Source organism: Uloborus diversus, chromosome 7, assembly GCF_026930045.1.
Source record: "Uloborus diversus isolate 005 chromosome 7, Udiv.v.3.1, whole genome shotgun sequence".
NCBI classification, from domain to species: domain Eukaryota; kingdom Metazoa; phylum Arthropoda; class Arachnida; order Araneae; family Uloboridae; genus Uloborus; species Uloborus diversus.
The window spans coordinates 37,371,460-37,398,720 of record NC_072737.1 but is presented as its reverse complement, the minus strand read 5'-3'; the positions used below and the strand labels follow the sequence as shown (position 1 = coordinate 37,398,720).

At 32.1% G+C, this 27,261-nt stretch overlaps 1 protein-coding gene across 2 annotated transcripts in view; it reads left to right on the top strand.

Annotated features, from left to right (window-relative positions):
• The window catches only part of LOC129225806 (CCR4-NOT transcription complex subunit 3-like), a 71,476-nt gene that overhangs the window by 19,789 nt on the left and 24,426 nt on the right, over positions 1-27,261 (top strand). Inside the window, exons 2-10 of one of the 2 annotated variants that reach the window (XM_054860315.1) lie at positions 1,223-1,287; positions 15,448-15,522; positions 15,800-15,889; positions 17,208-17,336; positions 19,013-19,108; positions 20,569-20,818; positions 20,976-21,094; positions 25,393-25,508; positions 26,379-26,506. In XM_054860315.1, the coding sequence (XP_054716290.1) occupies positions 1,223-1,287; positions 15,448-15,522; positions 15,800-15,889; positions 17,208-17,336; positions 19,013-19,108; positions 20,569-20,818; positions 20,976-21,094; positions 25,393-25,508; positions 26,379-26,506 (1,068 nt within the window). Of the gene's footprint in view, positions 1-1,219; positions 1,288-15,447; positions 15,523-15,799; positions 15,890-17,207; positions 17,337-19,012; positions 19,109-20,568; positions 20,819-20,975; positions 21,095-25,392; positions 25,509-26,378; positions 26,507-27,261 lie in introns of both variants that reach the window. The other variant, XM_054860314.1, reaches the window with a different exon arrangement.

Here is a 27,261-nt window from a genome sequence, read left to right as displayed (position 1 = left end):
TGAATTTTCCATAATAAAGTTTTCAAATTCCCGCCTAATATTTTTGTTTTCTTACAATACAAGCGTTTGCGGCCTTAGAAAAAGGACTTATATCATTTTGAATGGATGTGGTAATTTTCTGCGATACCTTAGGTCTCTATTCCACTTCATATTCCTTTAAACATGCCACTTCCTACTTGCATCTCTTGATCAAGCTTTGATTTACTAACGATTTTTACATTCAAACATTTAGAACTTTTGTTGTAAGTATTCATTACAATATTTTGAATCTCTCTTTACATTTAACTGTCTCTCTCTCTATTTCAAATTTATTTCGGTGACCCATACATTTTTCTCCATTTAGCAATGATTTTCAGTGCAACATTTTTTATCAAAAAAAAAAGGGAGGAATGTTTTTCCCTTTTTCTTCGTTAGTTGCATCTCTAAAATGATATTGGCGGCCCCACTTCTGAAAAATTGAATGGGTGGGGGGGGGGGGGACGCGACGGCCCTCAAGAGTACGTGAAAAAGTATTGTTAATGTATCTATTTCTTGTTGAATGAGTTAAAATATTTTTTCCTTCCAAAATTCAAAAATTTCATGTTCTAAAGAAAAAAACCTTTAGAAAAAAAAATCCCCCCCCCAAAAATTTTGATGGCGCAACTTGCGCCATAATCCCCCCCCCCCCTGTGGGCACCCCTGAAAACAATCCCTTCCCCTTAAAAATTTCAATGGTGCAGTCTGCATCCTTGGTGGGAACTCCTGATTTATATGTTGAAATTTTTTTTTATGTTGATTCTTGAAAATGTTTTATTAAACCCTTGGGCATGCTTAAAGAATAGTAACCTTGAATGCAGTGCAAATTTAATGTTACTTATTCTTGTTTTGTTGATTGTTATTATTTTTGATTGAGGCAGTCAGAAAGAAGCAAAGGGAGATTGTGCCGAATTTGTTGATAACCAGTATGAATGAAAGGTGAACTATTTCTCTGTTTTGCGTCAAGAGATACTACTAGTAGCTCTGGTAGGTGCCAGGTTGAATTCAGAATGATTTATAAAGTCTACTTAGTATCACAACTTTAAAGGAGATTTACTTGAAACTTGAAAATGTCCACTTAAATCCCTTTGCTTCTCACTGCCTCAATTTTGTTTGTAGATTTTTGTGATGACTTGTGCTTTACTACTTTTTTAATTATAAACTTATGTTTCAAAATACTTAGTTCTGTTCGCTTTCAAACTAGGAGAAATTGAAAGGTGTTTGAAAAAGGTCAGTGAAGGTGTTGAGACATTTGAAGACATCTGGCAGAAAGTAGATATTTCCTCTTTTCTCTCACTTTTTTGCTTTTTAATTATGATGCATATCTATGTTCATACTACCTTGCAAATTACTTTTTATAGTTTGTGCTTTACTGTTTTATAAATTTGTTATTAACCTTTTTGACTTTTTCTGACCGTTGTTTGCCAAAGATTAACTGAGTATCAATATAATAATATATATATACATATATATAGCACCCCCCCCCCCTAACAGACATGGACACCCCTCGCATGTGGCCAGTTTTTATTCCACTGCCAGTAAGCCTAATGTATTACAAACCTCTGTTGCAGGGATGCCCTCAAATACGGACACTATTTTGGAAGTCTTTTACATAGATATTTCCTTTTTACTTTTTTCTATGTCTAATATATAGAAGAAAGTATTGGATTCGTTCAAATTTTCGAATTTCGAGTTTTGACGGATTCAAACGTTTTGAGGTGTGCTGTGTCCATTTCGACCATTTTTGGAAAATGTCTGTCTGTGTGTGTGTGTGTGTGTCACGTCTGTGTGTGACCAGTTTTTTTGTGGTCGCTCTACAGCAAAAACTACCCCATGAAATCAAATGAAATTTGGTACACATATGTGCCGCTATGTGAACTTGTGCCCATTGTTTTTTTGCGGGAATTCCTCCAAGGGGGGTGGAGCAATGGGACGTTTTTTGAGTTATAAGTGCCTGCTATTCCCCAGCAAATAACTGGTGGAATCAAACAAAATTTGGTCCATATGTTGCCCTTAACAGGTACAGGTGCTGATTCAATTTTGGTGTCAATAGCTCAAACGGGGGTTGAGCTGTCGAACATTTTTTGTTGTCAATTGTGACTGCTGTATCTCAAGAAATAATGAACGGAATCAAACAAAAATTTATCGACAAGTAGCCCCTGGAGGGTATAATAGATGATTTTATTTTGGTGTCAAAAGCTGAAAAGGGGATGGCGAAATCGAATGTTCTTTTTTTTCATTGTGAATGCCATATCTCAAGAAGTAATGCTACGTTCTGGATGAAATTTGGAATAAATGAATCTATTTGTAAATAGGTGTTGTTTCACTTTTGGCGCCAATCGCTCCATGGGGGGGGGGGGGGGGGGGGGCTGATTTTTTTTTTTTTTTTTTTTGTGTAAATAAAAATAGCTTTATAAATGCAACAATAAGAAAGATAAATTGTAATACTGTCGTCTGCTTATTTCAGGTGATTTTAATTTTTGGGAAATAATCAGAAATGTTATCGCAGTGATTTAAAATTTTTCACTGTTGCCATCTTATGTTTGTTAACAAATAAAACATCTAATTAATTCAAGCAAGGCTTTTAAAATAACTTTCAAGTCGTTCTTTGCTTTTCTTTTGCGAGAATTCAGGAATTCGGACGGTCGTCAGGTTTTTGTGTGCATTTTTTTTTTTTTTTTTTTTGTTGTTGTTTTTGCGGGGAATATTGCATTTCCTTCAAGCATAGGGAGGGATCAGAATTCACAAGAAAGATATAGAAGATAGTTTCGTGATGGCCACAACATACTAGTTTTTTTTTGCGGAAAAAATTTCCGGAATACAAGAATAAATTCTGATAATAAAAAATAATTAAACATTGGAACTGCCAAAATTAAATCTTCAAATTTCATCAGCTAGCTAAATTTAAGTCATTTGATCAATAAGACAAAAAACACTAAAACTAGTAGCACATTGATCGAAATTGTTCATGTTTTGGATGAGATCAGCTCTGGAGGGGAGGTAAAGCTGAAACATTAGCAAGTTGCTTGCATTGCCTTAGATCCAATAAAGGACAATTTTGTGACAATGATGAATCTGAAAGTTTGCAGTCGTTAGTGAATCAAGCAGGGTTCAGAAACGGAACTTGATGTAAACGTCATAAAATAGCATCAATTATTATATACCAGAAAGTGGCCCATCAAGGTATGATGGGTGAAAAGTGCTTCTACATTCGAAGGAAGCAATTGCCTGTTTGGTGATATTTTGGTAGTTGAAATTTTCATCCTAATTCCAGTGGATTAACCCTTAACTCCAGTAGATAGCTTAAATTGTTGACCACTTTTTTGTTTCTTCATTCTCCTAAAATGACAGTCTTACCAGTAAAACAATTTAATGCTGGATCCAGTTCAGTCTTGCCAAAGCATTTCCCTGCATGTCAAACACTGCCAAAAAGTATTATCAAATTATAAATTCGCAACTCCAGAGCTCGAATACGCTACCTTGCGGTGATTTACAAAACTGCCGAAAAAACTAAAACATTGCGTTCTACGAGTTCATTTTGGGCAAAACTAAGTTTGTTATGTATATTATTTTTATTTGCGCAATTCATCATTTGAAACCGTCATTCGCAACAGCGTAACATCAAAAATATTTGATATAAACTGTAAGTACACATTTTATTTATCTTGTTCTGAGTGAATTTGAATAAATATCAGTTTTTCAATTCGTTGAAAAAAAAAAGCGGACTAAACAACATTGACTGGACACTAGGGCCATGCTGAAAAATTACTGCTTTTCCTTAACCTAATTCCACATAAATGATTTAAATAACCTTGTTACTATAGCATCCAACTGAAATGGACAGCATGCAAATAAATTTTTGTGAAAATATTTATCGCAGAACAGATTGAAAAATCCAAAAAGAATGTTAAGAATTTGAACAATAAAAAATAAAAGCTTGGAATTTTTATCGCTAAAATATCGCGCCAACTTTATTTTATTGCTCTGCAAAAGCTGTCATTATCGGTAGAAGAGTTTCGCCAAAAATCTGCTTATAGGGTTATGATTTTAATATTGGGTGAAAGAATAATGTATCTTGACAAGATTTCGCATATCAGTTAAATCATTTCCATAACGAATGAATTAAATGCATGATGATTTCTTTTGATATCCAATTATATAGTCATATAAATAAAAAATAGTCATATAAATTATCTAGCGTTAAATGTTACTCTTGACAGTCTGTCACGTATGTGCACTATGTGACAAAAATGTCAACAAATGCCGGAAATGTCACGAAATTGGACATAATATGTACTAATGTATAGAAAAAAACTAGAGACGTACCGAGTACTCGGTAACTACTCGGCCTACTCGGCCAATTTGCCGAGTACTCGGTACTCGGCCAAATTCTGATCAGATACTCGGCCAATACCGAGTAGTTGCAAAAAATTGAATATTGTCCAAGACAGATACTAAAATTTATAAAAAAAGAGCAAGCATTATATTCTGCAATCATTTACAATTAAAATTTATAAGTCAAATTTGAATTTTGAGAGTAATGAAGTTTGTAATGCTTTAATGGAATAAATCTTTATTTTAATGTCCCCAAAGTTAATAAAACTTATTTATTAAAAATTACGTAAAAAAGGTAAGTATAGAAAATATGGAATTTTTGTATTAAAAATGGATTTTTGCTACAAACAAAAATTAGTTATAAAAAATGTAAAAATACCTTTGCTTAAAAAATAAAAGGAAATAAAACAACCTTAAAAGCACAGTGCAGGAACTCTGCAGACACGTGTTTTGGCATTACAAGGAATTCCTTTTTCAATGCACAAAATGGGGGCTCGTAGATTTAAAGGCATCCGACAAAAGTTGGATTTTTTTGTTGAATGTCTTTACATTCTTTAGCTCACATATTATGCACTGAAAAAGACGTTCCTTGTAACGGGGGGGGGGGGGGGGGGGGGGGGGGGGGAGAGAGCAGAAACACGTGTCTGGAGTGTTCCTGCACATTTGTTTTATCTGCTATTAAAAATTATTTACGTTTGGCGGACAAGAACTATAATTGGTTGGTATACAGTGAAACCCCTCCTAACGGACACCCCTCTTATGCGGACAATTTTTAATTCCCCAGTTCCAATGCAAATAACATTATTAAACCCCTGTCCTGCGGACACCTCTATATTGCAGACAAAAAAATTTGTCCTGTTAGTGTCCGCATTAGACGGATTTTACTGTAATTTGTTTTAATTCCAACTTTGTTAATCATACCTTTTATTTATTTATTTTTAATTTTAAAAATTATTTTTTTGTAAAATTTTTGACACAAACAAAATTGTATATATAATGCGTAATTAAATTTCAGCAGGAATTTAGTTTTAAAAACTATTATATGGACAAGGAGGTCTATACTACTATTCCAATAAGTTCAAAATTCATCACATGGGTGTCGGTGGTTCTTCTTAAAACATAATTGGTACTTGGTAACTCGGCCGAGTACTCGGTAACTCCGTACTCGGCCGAGTAGTGAAAGGCCGAGTACTTGGTACTCGGCTACTCGGCCAAAGTGCTACTCGGTACGTCTCTAGAAAAAACAGTACAAAATGAAAATGCTGTTCGAAGCGAACCAAAAATTTATGAATACCGAATTCAACATCGTGAAAATGGCTGCTTCAGAACAACTTACTGTGTGTTCTGCATTAATTTTTTACTTTCGTAATACTTTTTGATTTCTAATATCCTTCTACATGGGTCAGAATAACCAAAAGACTTTGAAAAATCTTTTCAAATGAATAAATAACAAAAAATCATACATGCAAACAAAAATTTCTGTCATTTCCTAAGTTTAGAAGCAATTTATACGTTACGGCGTGCGTTTGTTTTAGTTTTTTCATCCGCCATTAGACAGTGACTGCAGCGTCCCCTATAGTCTGTTGGAGTTGCGAATAACTCAGTGAATTTTTGGTGCTTCAACAATGGAATATTGTTGTCCACACATGCCAAGTTTCATTGTTGGTGAAGCCAGAGCATTACTCGGTCAGTGATTTTGGCTATTATGTATGGGAGGATACAGTGAAGCACATACGTGGCTGGTGAACGAAAAATGTAGGGGGTCAAAAAAAGTGTGAGGTTAAAGGGCGTGGCCCCTGAAACTTTTTTTTTGTAGAATTGGGTTGTATCAACAAAGATACTTTGAGAATTCTTTGTGATGATCTGCAACATAAAATCATTTGCCCAAAATTGTTTTGCAAGTACTTCTAGCATTGTACACACAAAAACGTAATGAAATTAGTTCATCATGAAAATTATAAAATCTCCAAAACTTGAACCGGCTGTAAAAACTAAACCGTGTAAGATTCTTCAAATGCATAGAAAAACCAAACATGTAAGTTCTAGTTCTGTTAAAATCCTTGTCTGGGTGTCAAACTGCGTTTTTTTTTCTTTTCTTTTTGGTTAATTTTACCAAGTATGAACGAGCAATTAAGATAATGTTTATGAATAAATGAATTACTAAAATAACATTAAATGAGTTGAGTTAAGGCAGCAGCATATAATAAAATACCTCAAAACTTTAAAAATAATTGAAATATATTCATGTTGCAAAGGGATTTGAATCTCAAGCAAGACACACAATTTTCATAGGGAGACATGTGTTTCGATGTTAGCATGTTTCCGAAACATACGTTTATGGCAGAAATTGTGGTGAAAGATCGATTCGGGAAAAATAAGGAAAAAGGAACCAAAAATGCATGAAAATCGGAATCTTTTCAGATTTAAAAGAAATATAGGACCGCTCTGAGGTCTGGAAAAGTAAAACAAGGATAACTTAATCAAAACAAACATAAAAAGTTAAAATTCCGGCAAAAGTGGGAAAAATCTTATCCCATTAGGCAATTAAGGGCATAAAGCAAGTACATGCAGTCAAAGATGACTTTCTGCAAATATTTGTAGAATTTCTGCAAATATCTTAAAGGTGCACAAATTTTGCAGATTTCTTTAAGTTCAAAGTAAATCTAAAGTTTCTGCAAATGACGCATAAAACTCCATTTTTTGCGAGCTTTCCGCCAAATGAGCGTAATTTGCGAGAATTTCAGATTTTCTTCTAATTTGAAGAAATCTGCAGAAATTCTGTGAATTATACCTTTAGTTGGAAGATATTTGGAGAAAATCCGCAGTTTATGCAGAAATTCTATGGATTTTTCTAGATTGAATTTCTGCTGAAAATTTGAGTTTCACTCTCTCATTTGAACAGAATTGTTCTGCAGCTCAGGCATCTGTTCTGCAACGTATATTGCAAATTTAGTAGCATTCTGCTTTGTGGCAAAGGCTCTTTATTAACATTTATGATTCTATGACCTCCAAAAAATGTAGAATATGATCTCAAAAATTGGGACGGACAGCCACCGCAGAATTTTCTCTTTGTTCCATTTTTATGAAATAAGATGAGAAAAGTTCATTTATTTGGAGTTTCTAATTGTAACTTGTTGACTTGTTGTTGATGAAAAAATTAATCCACCCGGAAAAAAATCACTTTTCTATTGATTATTAATTTTTCTAAAAAGTGAGGGGGCTGTTGACCCCTTGGCCGCACCCTTCTCTGGACGAGCCGCCTATAGTAAAGCATAGTTTATACGTTTTTAAAGGGACCAGGCCCAGCTCTTCATACCTGCAGACCTTGCAGTGCACTGGGCCAACGTCCTTAAGGGGACCAGCGGCCCAAGAAATTAAAAACAAAATTGGAAGAAATCTAGCATTAAGACTTATTAACTTGACAAATATACCCTGCTGGCTTCTAGGGAGAGGCCCTACAGATTTTGTTGCAGGCAGGCGCAAGATTTATAGATCCAGGCCTGGAAGGAACTGTATGAAAAATGGGTATATTAAGTATGCATTAATACAGAGTTTCCCAAACTGTGGTCCGCGGACCCCCGGGGGTTCGCGAGTCCATACCAGGGGGTCCACGGTGCTAGCCAGCTAAAAGGTTAAATATAATTGATATTGTTGGACGAGTAACAATGTTTTTAATAAAAAGAAAGCACATTTATGGGGAATAAAAAAGTTCTTGCTTGAGTATATGCAGGGTGCAGCAGCCTCTCCCCCCTTTCTCTCGGAAGTAAACACTCTACACATTAATTAATTTTGTGTATGTGACGAAGTTCATATTATTACATAACTTTTTTATGTAAAATGCAAATGTAACGCAGATTGAGAACGCAACACTGATCCTAATCACAGCATTACGGCGCTGCCAGTGTAGGTTTGTTTGAACCATAGTTAATAATTAAAATCCTGATATGCCATAAAAATACATCTCATATGAAAAATTGACACACTTAAACTAGACTAACATTGCTTTGTTCACTAACTTCAGAAGTGCATTAGTAAACTTGTTGTAGAAATTTGGCGATAACATCTTTATTCCTAATTGAATTTCAAATAGAGTTTTACTTCCATAACTCAAAACAATAATGTAAAAAACGAAAACCAGACAATAGCTCTGAAAAATATACGAAATGAATAAATAAATTTAAAGGAAAAAATTGCAGAGAAATATGTTAGAAAAAAAGTAGATTTTAATGTGTAAAATCATCTTTTTTTGCACGCGGGGAGGGGGGGGGGTGCGCGAAGTTCGTAATTTTTCTGGAGGGGCTCCGCGAAGGTCTAAAGTTTGGGAATCTCCTTATTAATACGTATTAAAAAATTAGTATTGTGTTCAAGGTAAAAAAGTTTTCAAGTTCATTTTTCTTGAAGTGAATAATTTTTTTTATTTAAACTATTTATAAAATACTTAATGTATAATATTATGTATAGTAAATATTTTGTTATGAGGCAGGGTACCATGTAGCACAATCAGTGATTACGTGGGGGAACTATTTGGGAAAAACATGACTGACTTATGGGTGTAATTTGAGAAAAATTATATACGCCAAGTTAGGTGATTGAAGTCGAAGAACGTGGAATTCAAAAATTTGTTCAAGGCAGCCATAAAATATTGTCATATAAAATTTAGCGATAAAATTAATGTTGTTTCCTATCACCATTCCACGCACTTTTAAACTTTTGCATGTTTTCAAATGTTTTAGCCATGCTCAGTGCATCAGTATTGTTTGTAACTTTTTATACCTAATGTCTTTCTCTATAAAACATAAGAAAATAAGAGCTATTTTTAACTCTGGAATACTGACCTTTGTACTGCAAGTTATTGTAATTAAAAATATTTTCTATCATCACATGTCTAGTGTTTTTCTAATTGAGAGCTTTGGTGCAAGAATGGGGTAAGCCCAAATTTTTTCATTTTTTAAAAATTTAAATTCATTTTTGCATGTGGACAATAAGGATGTTCCGATTGGTGCAACAACCAAACACAAATGAAAGATCAAACCATTGGCCACTAATGTTATTTGTTGGTTTTACCAAAAATGTGAGTCTGGACACTTACCTGGTTCTTTGCATCAAAGGCCGTTTAATTTCTCTTAACTGTGTGTAAATTTGTTCAATATTTTATTTCGCAGTCACTGATAAAATACAAAAGTTGAGTGTTCGTTGAAATAAATCTGAATTTTTTAAAAATTGTTTGTTAAAAAGTTGAATATTTATTTATGACAAAAAAATATCTTAAGAATCAAGTGTAATTTCATCATACATGCTCCTAGAAACAATTTTTGCATCTCTGAACTTATTATTTTTTTAGAATAATTTTTACAAATTATTTAGTCTATGTGTCTGAATTTTTAAAGCTTTTCAGCTATGCTTGGAAAATTACTTCAAGTTGTTATGATGCTACGTGTATTTTATTTATTTATTTAATTTTTTTGCCTTTTGTTTCAATATTTGCTATTTTACTTTGTTAATAAAAACATAATAACTTTTTTAAAGTCTAGATTATTGCCATTTGTACTTTGAATTATTGTTGTAATGATACAATGTTTTCTTTATTGAATACTAATCTATTGTTTTTACTGTGCATTTCTTTAAAACATTGAATTGGTGACATTTTATGCTCAGATTTTCTAAACCACATCTCATATAATACCATGTTTCACAGCAAAAAATTTAATATTATGCATTGAGAAATTGTTTAAATTAAAAAATTGATTAGCTTCAACAAAAGCAAATTGGAAATTTTTTTTTAATTTCAACAGAAAACTTATTTTCTAATTCAAATTTTGTCACTCAAAATCGGTCATCTTCTCGGTTCTTACTTGAAATTTACCCATTAGTATTTTTACATTTCCTTTTAAAAAATAAAATCAGTTCTGTATAGAGATTAGATCCCTTTTTATTTCTTTGTTACATTGTAATGAAATGAACTGTTTTCAGCAACATCTAGTATGTCAACTTGAAAATCAGGTACCTGTGTAGCTGCTTCCGTAGGTAGGAAAACACCGCAGGTTTTTTAGTGTTACGGCCTTCTATTTCACGGGGTTTTGGGGAGAGTCAGTGGGAGTGGGAAAGGTACGTTCTGGCTTGAAGTGCTTGATTAGTGATTTGAGCCAAACTTTGAAGTTAAGTTATTATATTTAACGAAGGTTATATGCTGTAAATACTTATTTTTATCAGAATTTTAAGCTCTACAAATTATCTGCAAATGTGTATTTTTGTTTGGCCATTATAAGAGTTATTTTTGAGACATAGTTATATTAATAAAAGAACAGGTGATTTTTGGCATAATGGCTAAAGCTCACATAGTAGAAGGGGGAAACTTAGTATGGTCATTTCAGACCCACATGGCATAGATTAAAACAATTTCCAGCTTTCCGCCAATTACTTCCGTATTCAATTTTTTTTTTCACTCCCTAACCACTGGCCTAATATCCTCCTTCGAAATCTTTTTTGGGCTACATGACTGTGTAAAAATAAGTTTTACTACTGCCCTATTTCGGAACATTCAGTGTACTTGAGACGTATAAACCTCTGTCAGGGTTGCCATGCCGCAGGGAAACCTGAAAAAACAGGGAATTCAAAAAAAAAAAAAAGGAAAATCCATAGAATTTTGAAATTTTCCCCTCAAAAGCTGGAAAATACAGGAAAAATATTTTTTTTTAAATTGAAGTTGTAAAAATCAATGCCCAAATATATAAACTACCAAAAAATAAATAAATAGTAATAATAATAATGATAGATAATATTAATGAAGTTCAGAAGTAACGTAAAATAAAAAATGATAATTTCGCTTTTCTTTAAAAAAAAAGTAAATATTAAAATGTTGATCATAAAAAGATTTTTTTATCTTGTTTTATTTAACATGTATCTTGAATTTCATTTCATGGGGGATGGTTTAGTTTAGAGTGTATGAAATTAGTTGTCAATATTCATTGTTCTGCTCAACTTTTACTCTTTTTGGTCTAAGTAGTAAATGGTTAAGAGAAGGCTTTTTTTTTTTTTTTCAACTTGCATTAAAAGTTAAATATATTCAATCACCATGCTATTATTTCAGTTATTATGAATTCTTATTTATATTCCCTTAATTATTTATTTTTTGTTTCAGTTTTATTCCCTGTGGTGAACTTATCAAGATATTAATGTTCTTTTTCAAACATCAGTGTTTGCTCGTTTATAATGTTTCATTTTCATACAGAGAAAACACGGGAAAATTTTTTTTTTCCAAAATTGAGTGGAAACAATGTCTGTACCCTTGGACAATTTCAGCCACTGCAAAATCGAACTACTCATTTTTTAACTATCTGTCTGGGCAATAGTATAGAATTAAAAACAATCAAGAAAGCTCTTTTCCAGCTTATGCCCATTGCAAAGAGGGCATTGAAAACATTTTCAATCCTAAAGTAGGTGGTAGCATTAAAAAGATTAAGAATTGGTGGTTTATACTGATTACTCATTTAGTGTCCTTGCCTTTACTCATTGTTCTCCAGTTATTTACCATACTATAATCTTGATTTCAAGAAGGAATCATGAATTTTTAGATTAAATTTTGATTATATAGCTTAAAAACTACTTCTTCACTTTTTTAATTTTGTTGCTAAAATTGTGTTAAATCGAAATCAACTTAATTTTTTTCCATTTATTATTTGTTACTTCTGCTGCATATCATGCAAAGTTTTGTTCTTTCTTTAAACTTTAAAAGTTCTTTAAACTCACAAAGGTACTTATGCAGTTAGAAACATGACCCATGCAAACATCCTGTTTGACCTGCTCACTCGCCAGATCTCAAAAGCCTGAATTTCTTTTTGTGAAAACAGCTGAAGGCTTTTATGTATGAGAAACACCATTGAATCACCTGAGGAACTAACTCGTTGCTAAACTTAAATCTGCAATAAGAGAATCGAGCAAAATGCCCTTTCGTTTCTGGAATGTTTGCTGTTCCTTTCTCCGCCTCTGTTCCGTGTGCATTCCTCTAGTGGTTACTGATTTGAACAGTTATTGGGATCTCATGTCATTAAATTCGTTTTATTAACATAATCATTCCTTGTGACTTTTTTCCTTGTGGTACAGATGTGGTACCAGTGTTGTTAATCCTACTGTTAATTATAGCAACCATGTTTAGCTCCATTTTTTTATCATTAATTTAATGCTCCATTTTGCAATCAATCAAAAACAGGATAACTCTTATTTTTTTAACATAAGTTTTTTTGTGTATTGTTTATTCTTATTTCTATTTTACAAATGTTGTTCAAAGAATACTGATATTCAAATTTGTACATAATTGATGTGTGTGTTTTTTTTTTTTTTTTTAAATCCTTGTTGCTGCTTCCAAAGCCCAAAAGCAGAATACTACTAAATTTGCGACATACGTCGTAGAACAAATGTCTGAGCTGCAGAACAGTTCTGTTCAAATGTGAGAGGAAAACTCATACAAATGTCTTCAGAAAATCTGCAGTTTCTGCAGTTTTTTCTGCCAATATCTTCCAACTCGAGGCAGAATTTTGCACAAATTCTGCATATTTCTTAAATTAGAAGAAAATCTAAAATTCTCAGAAATTGCGATAATTTGGCGGAAAGCTCGCGAAAAATGTTGAATTTGATATAAGCTATCTGCAAGGAACTTTAGATTTGCTTTGGCAATGCTACTCTAACTCGAATCTTATTTTATTTATTATTTTAGTAATTTATTTATTTATTAACAGTATTTTAATTGTTCTTTCATTCCATGTAATAAAATTAACGTGGTTTGACACCTAGGTTCTGATTTTTATAAAACTTTGTTTCTTTGCTTTTTCTGTGTATTTTAGAAAGCATATAAAATATTTTTGGAGAATCTCAATCGGTTCAGGTTCCACAAAAATCAGGGTTGGCTTTCCGCCGGCAGAAACTAGGTTTTGCGGTGCCAGTGGCAGAAACTGGTTATAACCGGTAAAAACCGGCAGAAACTGGCAAAAACTTAAAAATGTCTTTAATAACTCAAGTAATTAGTAAATGATATTTAAGTAAACTAAAAAATTAAACATCATTTCATCATTTAAAAAAATAAAATCCCATGCCAGTGCAGTTGATGTAGTTCAGAAAGGGAATTTTCCAATTGCAGAGGCTCGTAGTATTTACATTAATTTAACAAAGGATAAAAAATATCATGCAGGGGTGCTTAGGAAAGAGGAGTGACATACATAATTAAACAGATATTACTGATGGTAATTTGCTCACTTATATACTTCCTCTAAATTGTTCGTGATTGAAATTATCATGTCATGTGCTTCAAGAAGAAAGTGCCAGAATTTTACTTGCCTACATTTTGTACCTAATGTCACAGCTTTGCAAAACAAATTGGCCCCATTTCCCAAAACTTATTTTTCCAGTCAAATTTTTACCACACCCCCAGTTACTACATTGTGGACCAGTTATACAATAGATGAAAGTTTCACGAACATTGCTTGCTCCTTGATGCATCGTCTACTAGCTCTTCTGTTTTAAGAATATTCTAAAATTTCTCATTTGTGCGTAGTAAATTGAGAACCTGTTCAGATTTTTGAAACCACCTTTTCTAAGAGGCAATTGCAGGGTCCAAACAATGTAACATTTGATTTTGAATTGTGACAATTTTGTAATAAAATTACAGTACTTTGGTTAACAATTAATTATTTTTTCCATGCATTTTCTGTTGTATATCAAGAATTAATTTTTCATTTTGCGAGTTTTTGCCAGTTTCTGCCGCAAAGTGGCAGGAGAGTGGTTTTTGCCATGCCGGTTTTAACCGGTTTCTACCAGTGGTTTTAACCGCCCCGGCAGAAACTTGCCAACCCTGACAGAAATGCATAGCAACAGTCAAATTTTAAAAACTGAAAAAAAAAAAAAACGTATGAAATGATTTTGATTTAGGGCTCCCGATTTGTGGAAAAGGTCACGCTAGTTGCTTGTGTATACAATGCTTGAAGTACTTGTAGAACAATTTTGGTCAGTTGATTTTATGTTGCACAGGGTTCGTACGCTCCTTCAAAACTCCTGCAATACTCCTTCATTTATGAAAATTTTTTGAAGGGCCCTTCAAACTCCTTCATTTTGGTTTTAACTCCTTCAAAACTCCTTCTTTTTTAGTTCAAGACTACATAATCTTCCTCTATAACAGAAACTTAAAAATACTTCGATTGAGAACTAACTTCGTCACAAAGGCGATTTTAATGTAGTAATTTCGTGCATTTATTTTTTTGGATTTACAAACTGATCATAGTTAATTCCTTAAAGTTGAAGGTGAAAATTTTTTTTTAAGACTAAGACATTTCATAAGTGAAGTAAAACATGCTTGAATGGTGCTTGGCTATTTTTTCAAGTTTTAAGATTATTGTTTTTTCCCCCATCACACTCTCAGCAGCAAAAGGCAAGTTGTCTAAATGTTATTTAAATATTTAAAACTACATAAGTAAATGTTTGTGTCACACTAAATCACTAAGTGATTGTGTTAAAAAAAACAATTGTTTAGTTAATTGCAGTTATGATATTGTAAAAAGGGTCATCCACAAGTGATGTCATGCTTTTGAGGAGGAGACGGGCCCATGAAATTGTGACAAGGGAAAGAGAGAGGGTGACAAAAAGTGACATCACACGTTTATTGTAACAATATGTTTGTGAAAAATATGACGTGACAAGAGAAGTTTGGGGTGAAGTGTGACACTTTGTGATAAAGGGTGCTGATGGTCAAATATATTGAAAAAAAGTGTGACATTTAATGACACTCCATTAGTATTCCTTCAAAATCTCATTATACTCCTTCAAAACTCCTTCATTTTATTTCTGAAATTGAGTACGAACCCTGGTTGCAGAACATAGTCAAGTATTCTGCATTGGGGTTTCAAAGTACTCTTAAAAATTTATTTTATACCATCCATTTTCAATATGAAATTTTACATTTAAGCTTTGTTTTTGCCTTCATTAATACTTTTAATGATCAGTTTTGCATTTAATACTTTTAGTGTTCTGTTTTGTATATGCTCTCTATATATTTACTGTATTGTAATAATTTACAGTTTTATAAATTATTTGTTTAACTCACATGTGTTTCAGGTCCATAATGCCACGAATACGAACCAAAAAGAAAAATATGAGGCTGATCTTAAGAAGGAAATTAAAAAACTACAAGTAATGAACTGAACCTTTGCATTTCAGTGTATTTTATTTTTTCAGGAAATTATATGTTAAATTAATTACTACATAATTAATTTATTAGTATAATTTTTCATCATGAAATTTTTTGCATTGAAATTATGATTGTCACTTGTGTATAAGAGATGCTAAAAATTCTCTGTTCCTGACATTCTTTAATTATTTTTTTTTCTCATTCTTTTTTATGATAGTTTCAGTTTCAATTGCATTTTTCTGTTTTTCAAATGTTGTACGAAATTTTTTTTTTCCTCAGAGGCTACGTGATCAGATCAAAACTTGGATGGCATCCAGTGAAATTAAAGACAAAAGAATACTCTTAGAAAATAGAAAATTAATTGAAACGGTGAGTGCAATCATAGGTTACCTATTTTTGTTTTTTTTTCTGTTATAAATTGACATGCAAGTTTTTTTTTTTTTTTTTTGAAGTTATTAGTTAATAGCTGCTTTGTTTATTTTTACTTAAATTTTGATGCATTGTGTACTCAAGGTTTTTTTTTTCTCCCTCTAACTGTCTGTTTGTAGGCATTTACTTTGGATCAAAATGTATGAATCAAAATATTTGACTGCTGCAGAATTCTGTTTTGCGTAAGAAACCAAAGCTGGATCACCAGCAATCTTTTATTGATTCTTTGCAATAGAAATATAATCTTTAAAATATGTGCATTCATAACAAAATCATAAAGAATTCAACAAATTACTTTTTAAGTTATAATCAGACAATGTTATGGTATTTATTGAAAAAGTCTTCGACTTCTATTCTAATTTGTATTGTTGAAGCGTCTGGAGTATTTTATTGCCGAAATCTTGAAATGACGACCCTTTATTTGAAATTTGATTTAAAAGAATAATAATAAATAAAGCGATAGGGTAAGGGATACATCAAATTTTGTGGATGATATAAATAAGATTTATATTACAATCAAAAGGGCTTTTGCTTGATACAATGAACTCCCTTCTTATCTGCATCCCATCTATTCACTAATTGTGCTAAAAATAATTTTTTATTGCATTCGTGAAGATAAAAATATTTTCAAAAAAATATATATGAAATAATAGGTACTTTTTTTTAAAGTTAAGTAAAAAAAATTTTTTGAAAGAGATTTGATATTACATACAGAAGTTTTGCATGAAAAAATTTTCATCTAATCTTCATTAGTCTGAAAAGGTTACTTTTTTTACATGGTTACTCCTAAGATCTTTTTACTTTTTCAACTTAGCTTTTTACCTCTGAATTAGAAATTGCATGACATTTTAAAACTCTTCATGACATCTTTTCCTGAATAATTACACTGTTACTCCGAAGGTTTAGTTCTGTTGTATGTTTTTGTTTTGAGTAATTTATTCTTTCTTTGACTGTGCTATTTTTTTAAACACTTCATTATATAAAGGCTTTTTTTTCCCTCAACTCATTTAGTATTTCAAATCAGTGTTTAAAATTTTCACATTCTGGGAATTGTGCAAATATGTGTTTTTGGTTGTTGTTTGGACTTTGTCATGCTGTAATTTTGAGTAAATGCCTTGAGCCATAGGTGCCGACTTGTTGGAAACTATGAATGATTTCTTTGTGCAAACTGTCACCAATCTTCTTTTCTTCTTCCATGATTTTTTAGGAAATGAGTTCATGTAGCTTGAAAATAAAAAATCTTTGTTTTTTTTAATAGCAAATGGAAAGGTTTAAAGTTGTTGAGCGAGAGACAAAAACCAAAGCTTATTCGAAAGAAGGTCTGGGTGCTGCACAAAAATTAGATCCTGCACAAAAAGAAAAAGATGAGATTACCAATTGGTTAGCCGTAAGTAAAAGTTTTAATCACTTTGGCGCATTATGCAACCTTTTTTTTGTTTGTTTGTCTTTGAAAGAAAGTATGAAAGTGGATTGAAAACCCTTTTTTTAAACAAATTTCTACATCATATTCTAACGTGCACCTGGAAAGTCAGGGAAAATTTTTGAAATTCATAGCTTTCGGCCATGATTGTCATGGTTTTCAGTAAAAAATGCTCAATAATCATGAAAACTGATAATTAGTCATGAATTGTGAAATTAGAATATACATACTTACCAAATTTTACAGATAAGGTATAAAAATTGCGCATCTTAGCTGTTTTTTAATGTTTTATGCCAGGAGTTCCTATTTTTTATGCATTCCGAAATCCAATTACATCTGCTTTTATAAAACTCATTGATTTTTCTTTAGTATGTGATTCTACTATTTGAACCTTAATAATTTGGTGTTAAACATTATTTTTAACCCTTCTTATATCTCTTATTGTGTAGTTGAGTACTTGTACACTTCTAATTTTGCTGCTCTCATTCAAAAAATTTTAATTCATTTGCATCCCAGTTGAAATTTTCATTAATTTTCACTAGTGTCTGAAATTAATGAAGATTTTAAAAAATAAAATTGGTCTAAAAAATAAGTAAGTACGTTTAGTACAATGATAGAATATGGAAATCAAGGAATTTCCTTGTTAAAATTTTCAAAAATCCAAAGATGCCACAAATTACATGAATTCGGTAATTTATCCCAGAATTTTGGTGAGCGTATCAGATGAAATTAATTTAATTTATATTTTTATTCTGATTATTATTTTTTTATTGTAAGCTTAATTTAGTAATTAATAAGTTACTTTTTGATAAGTCTTTCAGAATACTGCTAGCTTTCAAAGAGTTAAATATTAGATTATTTTTTTTGTTTTTAAAAAGAAAAATTTATTTCTTTAAAGAAATTAGAACTAGTTTTACGGTTTGCTATTCACAGGAGTAGTATTGTTGCAAGCTTGATGATTCTTTATTTTAGTTTTTTTTTCAATTTTTTTAAGGATTTAAACTTTAATATTAAGTTGAAACTCTAATTATTTAATGTGTATCACTTGACATTGTTGCATTAATTGTTTTTTAGTTTTTATAGTAGCTTAGCTCGTTAGATTTTACTTTAATTTGAATTTTTAGAAACATGTGTGCAAACCGTAGATCAGATGGTTGCAATTTTATTTTCTTAAAACACTAATTTAGATATTCTTGTTACAATTCGATAAATCTTTTGAGTAGAAAGAATAATTTTTAGGTCTTAAAATTAAATTTCAAATAAAAGAAGAGCTATTTTTAGCATTTTTTACAAAACCATCTATAAATCTTCCCGCACCGAACTAACACTTACTGTAAAAATATTAGCGAAATTAATCCTGTAGTTCCCGAGTTATACCTCAAGTGTACACATTTGGAGTTTCAATTTTATTTATATATAGATAATCTGTGCTTCCAAGTACAAAATGAATAAAATAAGTATTAATTTTTCATGTACTTTTATGTTGATATTACAGTTTTTAAAAAAATCCTTTGTCAGTGAAAAATTTAAAAAATACTTCAAGAATACTCTTTGCTGTGTTTGTTTTTAAAATATTTTTCTGATATTTCATGTTGTTGTTGGTTTTTTTTATTATTTATTTATTTTATTTTTTAATTTAATAGGCCTCCATAGAAGGATTAAATATTCAGTTAGACCAGTTTGAAAGTGAAATTGAATCTCTGAGTATTGTTTTAAAGAAGAAGAAAAATGACAAAGATGTAAGATATTGCTTTAGTTTTTCTCTACACATTTTTTTATCCATTTATTATCAAAATAGTTGTGTGTTCTTATTTTAAAGTGAACATTTTGTATGATTATTTTTACATAAATTAATAACCACAAATTGTACATGCAGCGTTAAGTTATTGAAAATAATTTTTATACCAAAATCAAGCAGCCTTTATGATATAATTTATTAAATCATATTACTTACATTCAGTGCTGGACTGGGGGGGGGGGGGAGTGCCATCCCCACAAATATTTAGTTTTTAATGTAAGAATAATGCAAATTAGTTTCAAACTAAATTTTCTTTTGGTTAGTTCCTCCAAATATTTTTTTTCGAACTACGGTACTGCTTATATTAATGTATTTAGGATTATTAAATTCAGCAAATAAAAAAATTACATATTGTTGAGCACTTTGAGTAAGGAACTAAAACGATCACCATTTTTAAAAAATGCTTACTAACGAAATTGTTACTGCCAGCCACTGGACACTAATAAATTTCCCCAATTTTGTCTTTTACTTACTTTGACTAACAGTAACAGTTACTGACTAATTATAGATGCACATTATCCCCAGAAAGCATTAAATATTAGAACAGGGGTTCCCAAACTTTTTCGATTTGCAGCACCCCATTAAGAATTGGGATTTTCTCTTGGCACTTTAGTTTTTTTTAAATATATACAGTGAAACCCTGATTTATGTCTCCCAAATCTTCATTTTTCTTGCATTTCATATTTTTTTCCCTTCAGGCCCTAGCTTTTCCATACACTAATAATGTTAATTTATCCTTGATTGTAGGTTTGTTATTTATAAATTTCATGCATTTTACGTTTTTCCTGGAAAGTAAAAACCATTTTCCTGAAGACGAGGATCACATGATCTTTCTTTATTGCTTTTGTTCTATTGTAAAGAAATTGGCAAGTACTTTTTAAACTCTTGGGCGCTGCAAAACAGATTTCTTTTTTCTAAAATTATAAATTATTGAATAACAAGATACTATTTACATATTCAAAAACTTCACATAAAACGGTGTCCTTTGTCCTATCTTTTTTATCTTTGTTCTTGTGTCTCACATTGAAGTAGTCGTTCATTTTTACTGCTCCAGTACAACATTTTGAAATATACGTAATTCCCTTTTAAGCATTTTGTTATTATGTTGTGCCACTAAAAATTGCAAGAAAAAAAGTTGAAATTACATTAGGAAAGATCTCTTTTCCTCTGATATAGCACATACTTCTGTTTATTTATAGGACTTAATAACTAAACCAGAACCAGGATTTAAAAACAGATAAACACCTGTTTTTAAAGCTTGGGTAGCCCAGTAGTTGGCCCTTCAAAACATGTGTGCAGAATTTATTTATTTACACACACACCTACATAATGTACATATATTTATAAATTTTTTATTCTGTTTTTCCCCTTTCATATGTATATGCCTCTTTTTCTCTCTAGAAATTAGACAGAACAGAAGAATTAAAAGCTTGGGTAGAAAAGCATAGGTATCACATAAAACAGCTTGAAACACTTATGAGAATGTTGGACAATAGTACTGTTGATGTCGACCAAATTAAAAAAATTAAAGATGATGTTGAGTATTATATAGAAAGTTCTCAGGACCCTGATTTTGAAGAAAATGAGTTTATTTATGAAGATCTCCAACTGGAAGATATGCAAGAATTCTTGTCAAAGGCTAGACTGTGTAGTAAGTAAACCATCTTAAATTTTCAAAATGGAATTCAATAAAATGTGCTATATCTTCAGATACAATTAATAATTTACTGCATATTCAGTCTTTCTGTTGTTGTCATTTTGGGTTTTGCTATACTTCGCTTAAAATTGTTCTGACGTTTTCATTTCAGGTGATGATGAAAGTTCTCAGAGGTCTAATTCTCCAACATCTACAAATTCCAGTTCTCCAACACCTAGTCCAGGCTTAACTAATCATTCCAAGTCAAATAACACTGAAATTATTGAAAAAGTAAGTTGAACAATTCAATTCTAGATGATTATAGTTACACTTAAGTTTCTCCAATATCTTCATCCATTTGTTTTATTATTGTTGGATTCATTTATTTATTTATTGTTACAGTGAAGCACCGTTTATACATTTTTGAAGGGACTGTATGAAAAAAGCAACAAACATAATATGTATAGGTGTATTAGACTTTGCAGGAATCAATTTTAAAAACGTATAATTGATAAAAACGTATAAAAGAGAAAGGTATAAATGGTGCTTCACTGTATTATTATTTTATTTATTTATTTTATTTATTTATTATTTTTTTTGTTTTTTGAGTTACATTAAAGAGACAAAATATTATGACCACCGACTAAGTCAAACATGCAGGCCTGTTTCCAGGATTTCAAAAAGGGAGGGGTTCAAAGTTTTTTCCTTTATAACACATATTATCAAAGGAAAACTAGCTAAGCATGTTGATTAGTTCATTTTAGTTCAATAAGTAGACTTTTTTTCCTTTTTACATTTTTTGCTTTTTTAAATAAAATCTTTTCTTTTTTACAGTTTTAACATTTTGAAAAAGTGGAAAAAATGTCACTCATAATTCCTTTTATTCTACGTAATGCTAGTTACTTTTTTCTTTTCTTTTCCTTCGAATAATATTAAGCATGAATTTAATGAAAGTAGAAATTTTATACCAACCAATTGCTATTTCGCATAGAAGCATTCTTCTGATAGGTGAAACGACAAATTCATTCAACACCAAAGGCCAACACAGTACCATCGATCAAGTCCTGTTTTTCTGCCAGAATGTCAGAGACGCTCTAAACATAAAACCTACCCATCACACAATTGCGGCGCTCTTAGATCTTACAAAAGCATTTGATAGAGACTGTAAACATAAATTGATAAGCAAATTGCGTGACACCTTCAACATTTGCGGCAACACCTTGGCTTGGATCTCAGATTTCCTACACCACAGGACTAAAAGTAAAATTTAACAGGACCTTTTCTGGCCGAGTTAGGCTTAGTTAAGGGGTTCCCCGAGGCCCAGTACTCAGCCCAATGCTTTTTTTTCTGTTTTTGGCTGACATAGAGAAATTACCACCCACAGGGATTGGAGTCGGTATGTTTGCCAACGACATAGTTCTCTGGTGTTCTGGAACCAACTTAATAGATATGGAGAGAAACCTTAACAACACTCTCTCCTATTGTCAAACTTTGCTTCAGATTTTAAATTCTGCTTCAACCCAGTGAAATCCATTGTTACATTTTTTACTACCAACAAAGAATTATACAACCACCAACCAAAATTAATAATGAACAATCAAGACTTAGCTTACGAGAAACATCCTAAGTATTTGGGATATATTTTGAATCCCGAATGGACAAGCATTACTGGACTTAAACACAACTGCCCTAGGGAGGTAGTTCTTTTTGAGGCTAACTTGCAACCATTCCAAACATTCCAAACTAGAAGAAAGATGAACCTTACCAAGTACTTCAATAAACTTTCTAGCTACAATGAGCATAATAGAACATCCGCATACTTAAATAACTGGAACTACAATCAACGACTAAAGAGGAATAGTCCTTTCAGCCAAGCTAAACTTCTACAGCTGTCTCATAAACAAGTTGAGCCCCACTCCTTAAAATACTGTCTGAATCCCTCAGAAGGCCTTCCCAGTGTCAAATTTCAATTCAACCTATCTACTCCGATCATCAAGAAAGACTTCATTCCTGATCATCTCAGATAATTGGCCTTTGAGATCATAAATGGGATCCTCGACAATGCTATAAAAATTTATACTAACGGCAGTAAACTAGATGACCAAGCTGGCAGTGGCATCTTCGTGGAGAAACTGGGGGATGGGGGGTCGACTGTCTTTCAGCCTTCGTAACCCTAATTCCTCATCGGTCTTTAAAAGTGAATTAATTGCAGTTGAGCGAGGTCTTGAAGCTGCTCTTGACGACAATGATTTTGGAAATCTCTGGATCCTTTCGAACAGTAGGAGCTCACTTCAGCACCTGTGCAACTGGATTGCAATAGGAGATCAAACCAGTATTTCTATAATTCAGAAACTCAAGCTTATTTCCAAGTTCCATGAAATTCATTTTCAATGGATTCCTTCTCATGTAGACATTTTTGGCTATGAGAGAGCGGACGAACTGGCCAAGGAGGGCTTCAACGAAGACCATCCTTCCTCTTCATCCCTCACCTATCTTGAACATCAGTCCAGCATAAATACTGAAATCTCGAATGCATGGAGGATTCCTCCCTGCCATCACTGGTAAGCAAGTGATAAAGCAGTCTTTCTTGACCATAAATTGTGACAGAGCTTCTATAACTGAAATCTCAAGACTAGCGCGCGGCCACATAAAGGGTCTCTCGTTTTTCGAGTGCAATAAAATCTATGAGGTTTCCACTAAATGTAAAACTGAGCAGGCCTCTCCTAAACATATCCTCGACTGTTTGGGACTTTCTAGAGAGGACATTTATTCATCTCCTCTTCTGGTCCTCAATTTTCTCAGGGTCATCAGTCTGATGGACCTCATCAGACTTCGTCAGGCTACTGGAGGATAAGCAGCAACAACAACACCACCACCAAAGGTGCATCCAAGGGAATTTGAGAAAGGATGAGAATACATCCTTTCCCAAAGAGGGGTTTTCCTTTTTTGATTATAAAAAAACCCAATAGTAAGCAAAGAAACCATTTCCTCTGTCCCTAAGATTTTCTCTCTGTTTACATCCTTATGAATACTCTCTTTAAATAATTTTCCCTGGCATGCTCAGCATTGCCAGTCTCTTCAGCCTTTCTTTCATTGTTAATTGTTTTCCAATTGGGCAAACCGATGCCATACAAGGATGCCACTAATATGTAATTATGCTCGGATAGTCGGCAGCTTTCATAATCGGGTCCGTCCAGGATTTTTCACAGGGTCCTATTTTTGTAAATTAAAAAAAAAAAAAAAAATTTGAAAAATCAAATATTTTTGTGAATTTTAAAATTTAAACCAAAAGGTATCCATCAATACAGAAAAATACTTCTGGTTTGTGTACTAATTTATTAAAAAATGAGTTCATGAAAGGTCGATTTGGTGATTCGAAATTTCGTGAAGGGTCCTTTTTAACTAATTAGATTTTTGTAAAGGATCCTTAAAAGGACCTACATTTCCTCTGGTCAGACCCTTGATAATATGTTCTACAAAAACTAAGGGTCCGTCTGAAAGCAGCCCATGAGAGCACGTTCTACAGCATTAATTTAGCCTCCAGCAGCCTGTGTTTTTCCTGTTGTGTATGTGGAAAGTAACTGTTTGCATGAAAAATAACGTACCGGACAGGACCATCAACTAAACAAATAAGAAATCAAGATTCATCCCAACTAGGCAACCTTCCCCCACTTATCCATGATCCAGCCAGGATGTTCCCAGACCTATTGTTGGCCTAGTTCACACTGATCCTTCGTTACCAGAGGCACACGTTTTTCGCTTCTGCTGCTTAGTCCTCTACAGAACAGTGTCCGTTGAAATGTGCTCCAAAACACAATACGATACAATGAAGATGCAAGTGCAAACTTAAACCTCTATTGTATTGTCTCAGAAAACCTTTTTCTTAGATGTCTAGACGTCCAGCAGCTTATCATCTGCTGCTGGTTTCACTGTTATTTTCCCACTTTTCATAGTCTTAATACCAACAGATTGTGAACAACCTTGCAGTCGTGCAATTTCAAAGATACCTGTTCCAAATTTTTGAGCCCCCACAATCTGCTCTCTATCTGATTCGCTTGAATCAACTGCCTTTCCTACCTCCAGCAGATGTTAAATACCATTCGCCCTTAATGTGAGGATGGTCATAATGTCAAGGTGGTGTATTCAAGCTAAGCGAATACATAATTAAACAATAAGTTACAATACAATTATGGAGTTAATAAACTAATTAATGATTTCACATTCTTTATCACAACTCATTCTAAGCAAAAGTTGTAACTGAACCAAATTTTATTAAACTTGGTGGGTCAGAACAAATTTTGTGCTTGTTACGAATTTCGAATGAATCCTAGTGTTACCATTTGAAATTTTAAAGTTGGTGTTCATATTAATGTGCAGAAACTCTCTCAATAAAAATTGATGCATAGTAATTGTATGTTTATAAATACAGGATGAAAGTATAAATATTTATACTTTCATCCAAATTGATGTGTTTTGTATTTTTCTTCCAGTGTAAATAACTTTAATATGAAGAAAAAATTATTATTCAAAACTAATTTTATGTTTTTATACAAAAAATATTTTTTTAAGTGTATGCATGCGACTTTCAGGAAGGGTCTACTACACCTGTTAAACCTGTTGCTGTTAGGACACAATCTTCAAGCTCTTTATTGGGTACTGTACAAAACAATAAAGGAGCTTTAACATGTGTTTCAAGAAATAACAGGTACCTAAAAGTAGTTTCTTCTTGTAATTTGTCTCTGTGTAGGTGTTTGTTTCCTTTTCCCTCCCTTTTTATAAATAAAGTGACATATCTTTGCAATGTTTGAACATATAGGACTTGACAGAAACACATTTTCTTTCCTAGCTACAATTAATTCATTCAGTTGTTTTAATCTTTTGACTTCAAGTTGCATACATGAAATGTTTTGATTTTGGCGTGGGGAGAAACTCACCTGAGCACTTGAGGTTTCTTAATCTGTATTTTTTTTCATAAGCAGCCATCGTTGATCCGCCATTGTAGATCGAAGCTCACATATAAGCAAAAAATACTCTTTAGGATTTACTAAACATGCTATTAGGAACTATTTCTGAAAATATTTCTTAATTATAACTATGCAGTGCAAAAAATCTTTAATTTAGTGGGTAAAAAACTTTTTTTTTAACTATCAGCCAAAGCTCTCATACCTATCATCTGCAAGTTCTTACTTCACTGAAAGTTACCCTTGCCCCTTCTTCTCAAATTTATGCGTGTTAAGTAGATGTAAGAAAATATATTTGCTTGAATTGTTCTGTTCAAGAGCTTTTTGATTGCTATTGGAGAGGGAGGGGGATCGCCTTCAGAAGCTAAAGGAGAAAAAATGAATATCAGCACTAAAAATTTAATGTTTTCAAAAAATATTTGTTTTTTGATGTGATCTTGTTATAATCTGATGAAATCTCATGTTTTCTGTGTTAAGAAAAATGCATGTTATGACAATAATCTAGTTTTGTATTAAATGTTACTCTATCATTTGATTTAAATTTGTTTTTGAGTAATTAGTAAAAATTTTGTATAAAACGTTTCAGCTGCTCTTAATTTTTCTTTTTTCTTTAGTAACTCATCTGAGAGTAGTGTAAGTAGTTCTCCTCCTCTAAATCATCACAATAGTCATTTTGTTATATCTCCTGCCCCGCCTACAACTCCATATGCAATTGCAGCTTCCGGAAATTCATCTGTAAAAGGTAAAATATATTATCGTCTTTGTACACTATGAAATCAATATTAATCATGTTTTATTTTGATGCACACTACAAGCAGCATGAGATTCTTCCTCGGATTTGCGACTTTCCACTTTTTTGACAGTATTTCTTTTTTCCTGAAAATTTCTCTCTTTCTGATTTTTTTTTTTTTTTTCATATTTTTTGCAGTATTTGTGAAATTACTAATTGTATTTTATAGCAAGCTGGTGTTAAAATAATATTTTCAGTAAATTTATTGAGACAAAAAAAAAAAAAAAAAACGTTGCAGAGATGTTCTCCTAGTTGATCACTTTTCTGCCCCTTTTTATTTGTCTCTTTTGATCTCTATTTTTTGTATGCTTTTTTTTCTCTAATTATTTTCAATCATCGATTTTTGATTTTCAAGTGGTTTTGTCCCTCTGTTCTACTTTCAGCATATATATATATTTGCACTATCTTTTTGCACCCACAACAGAATTGGAAGTTTTTACATTTGGAATGTTCTCCAATCGTCTTAAAGAGTAGAGGAATAATTTTTAACATTATTTTTATTCCTTTTAATTTCTTTTTTAGTCTTACATGTGTGTGGAAGCAAAAAAAAAAAAAAAAAAAAAAATCTTGAAAAAATGGTACTGAAACCTACAACTATTTTTCCTTATGGAACAGGGATTATTAAAACTTCAATGCCACTCAACTAAAAATAAGTTTTAGATCTATTTAATGATGTTTAATGTTTTTAAAATGGAGAGCATTTGTAT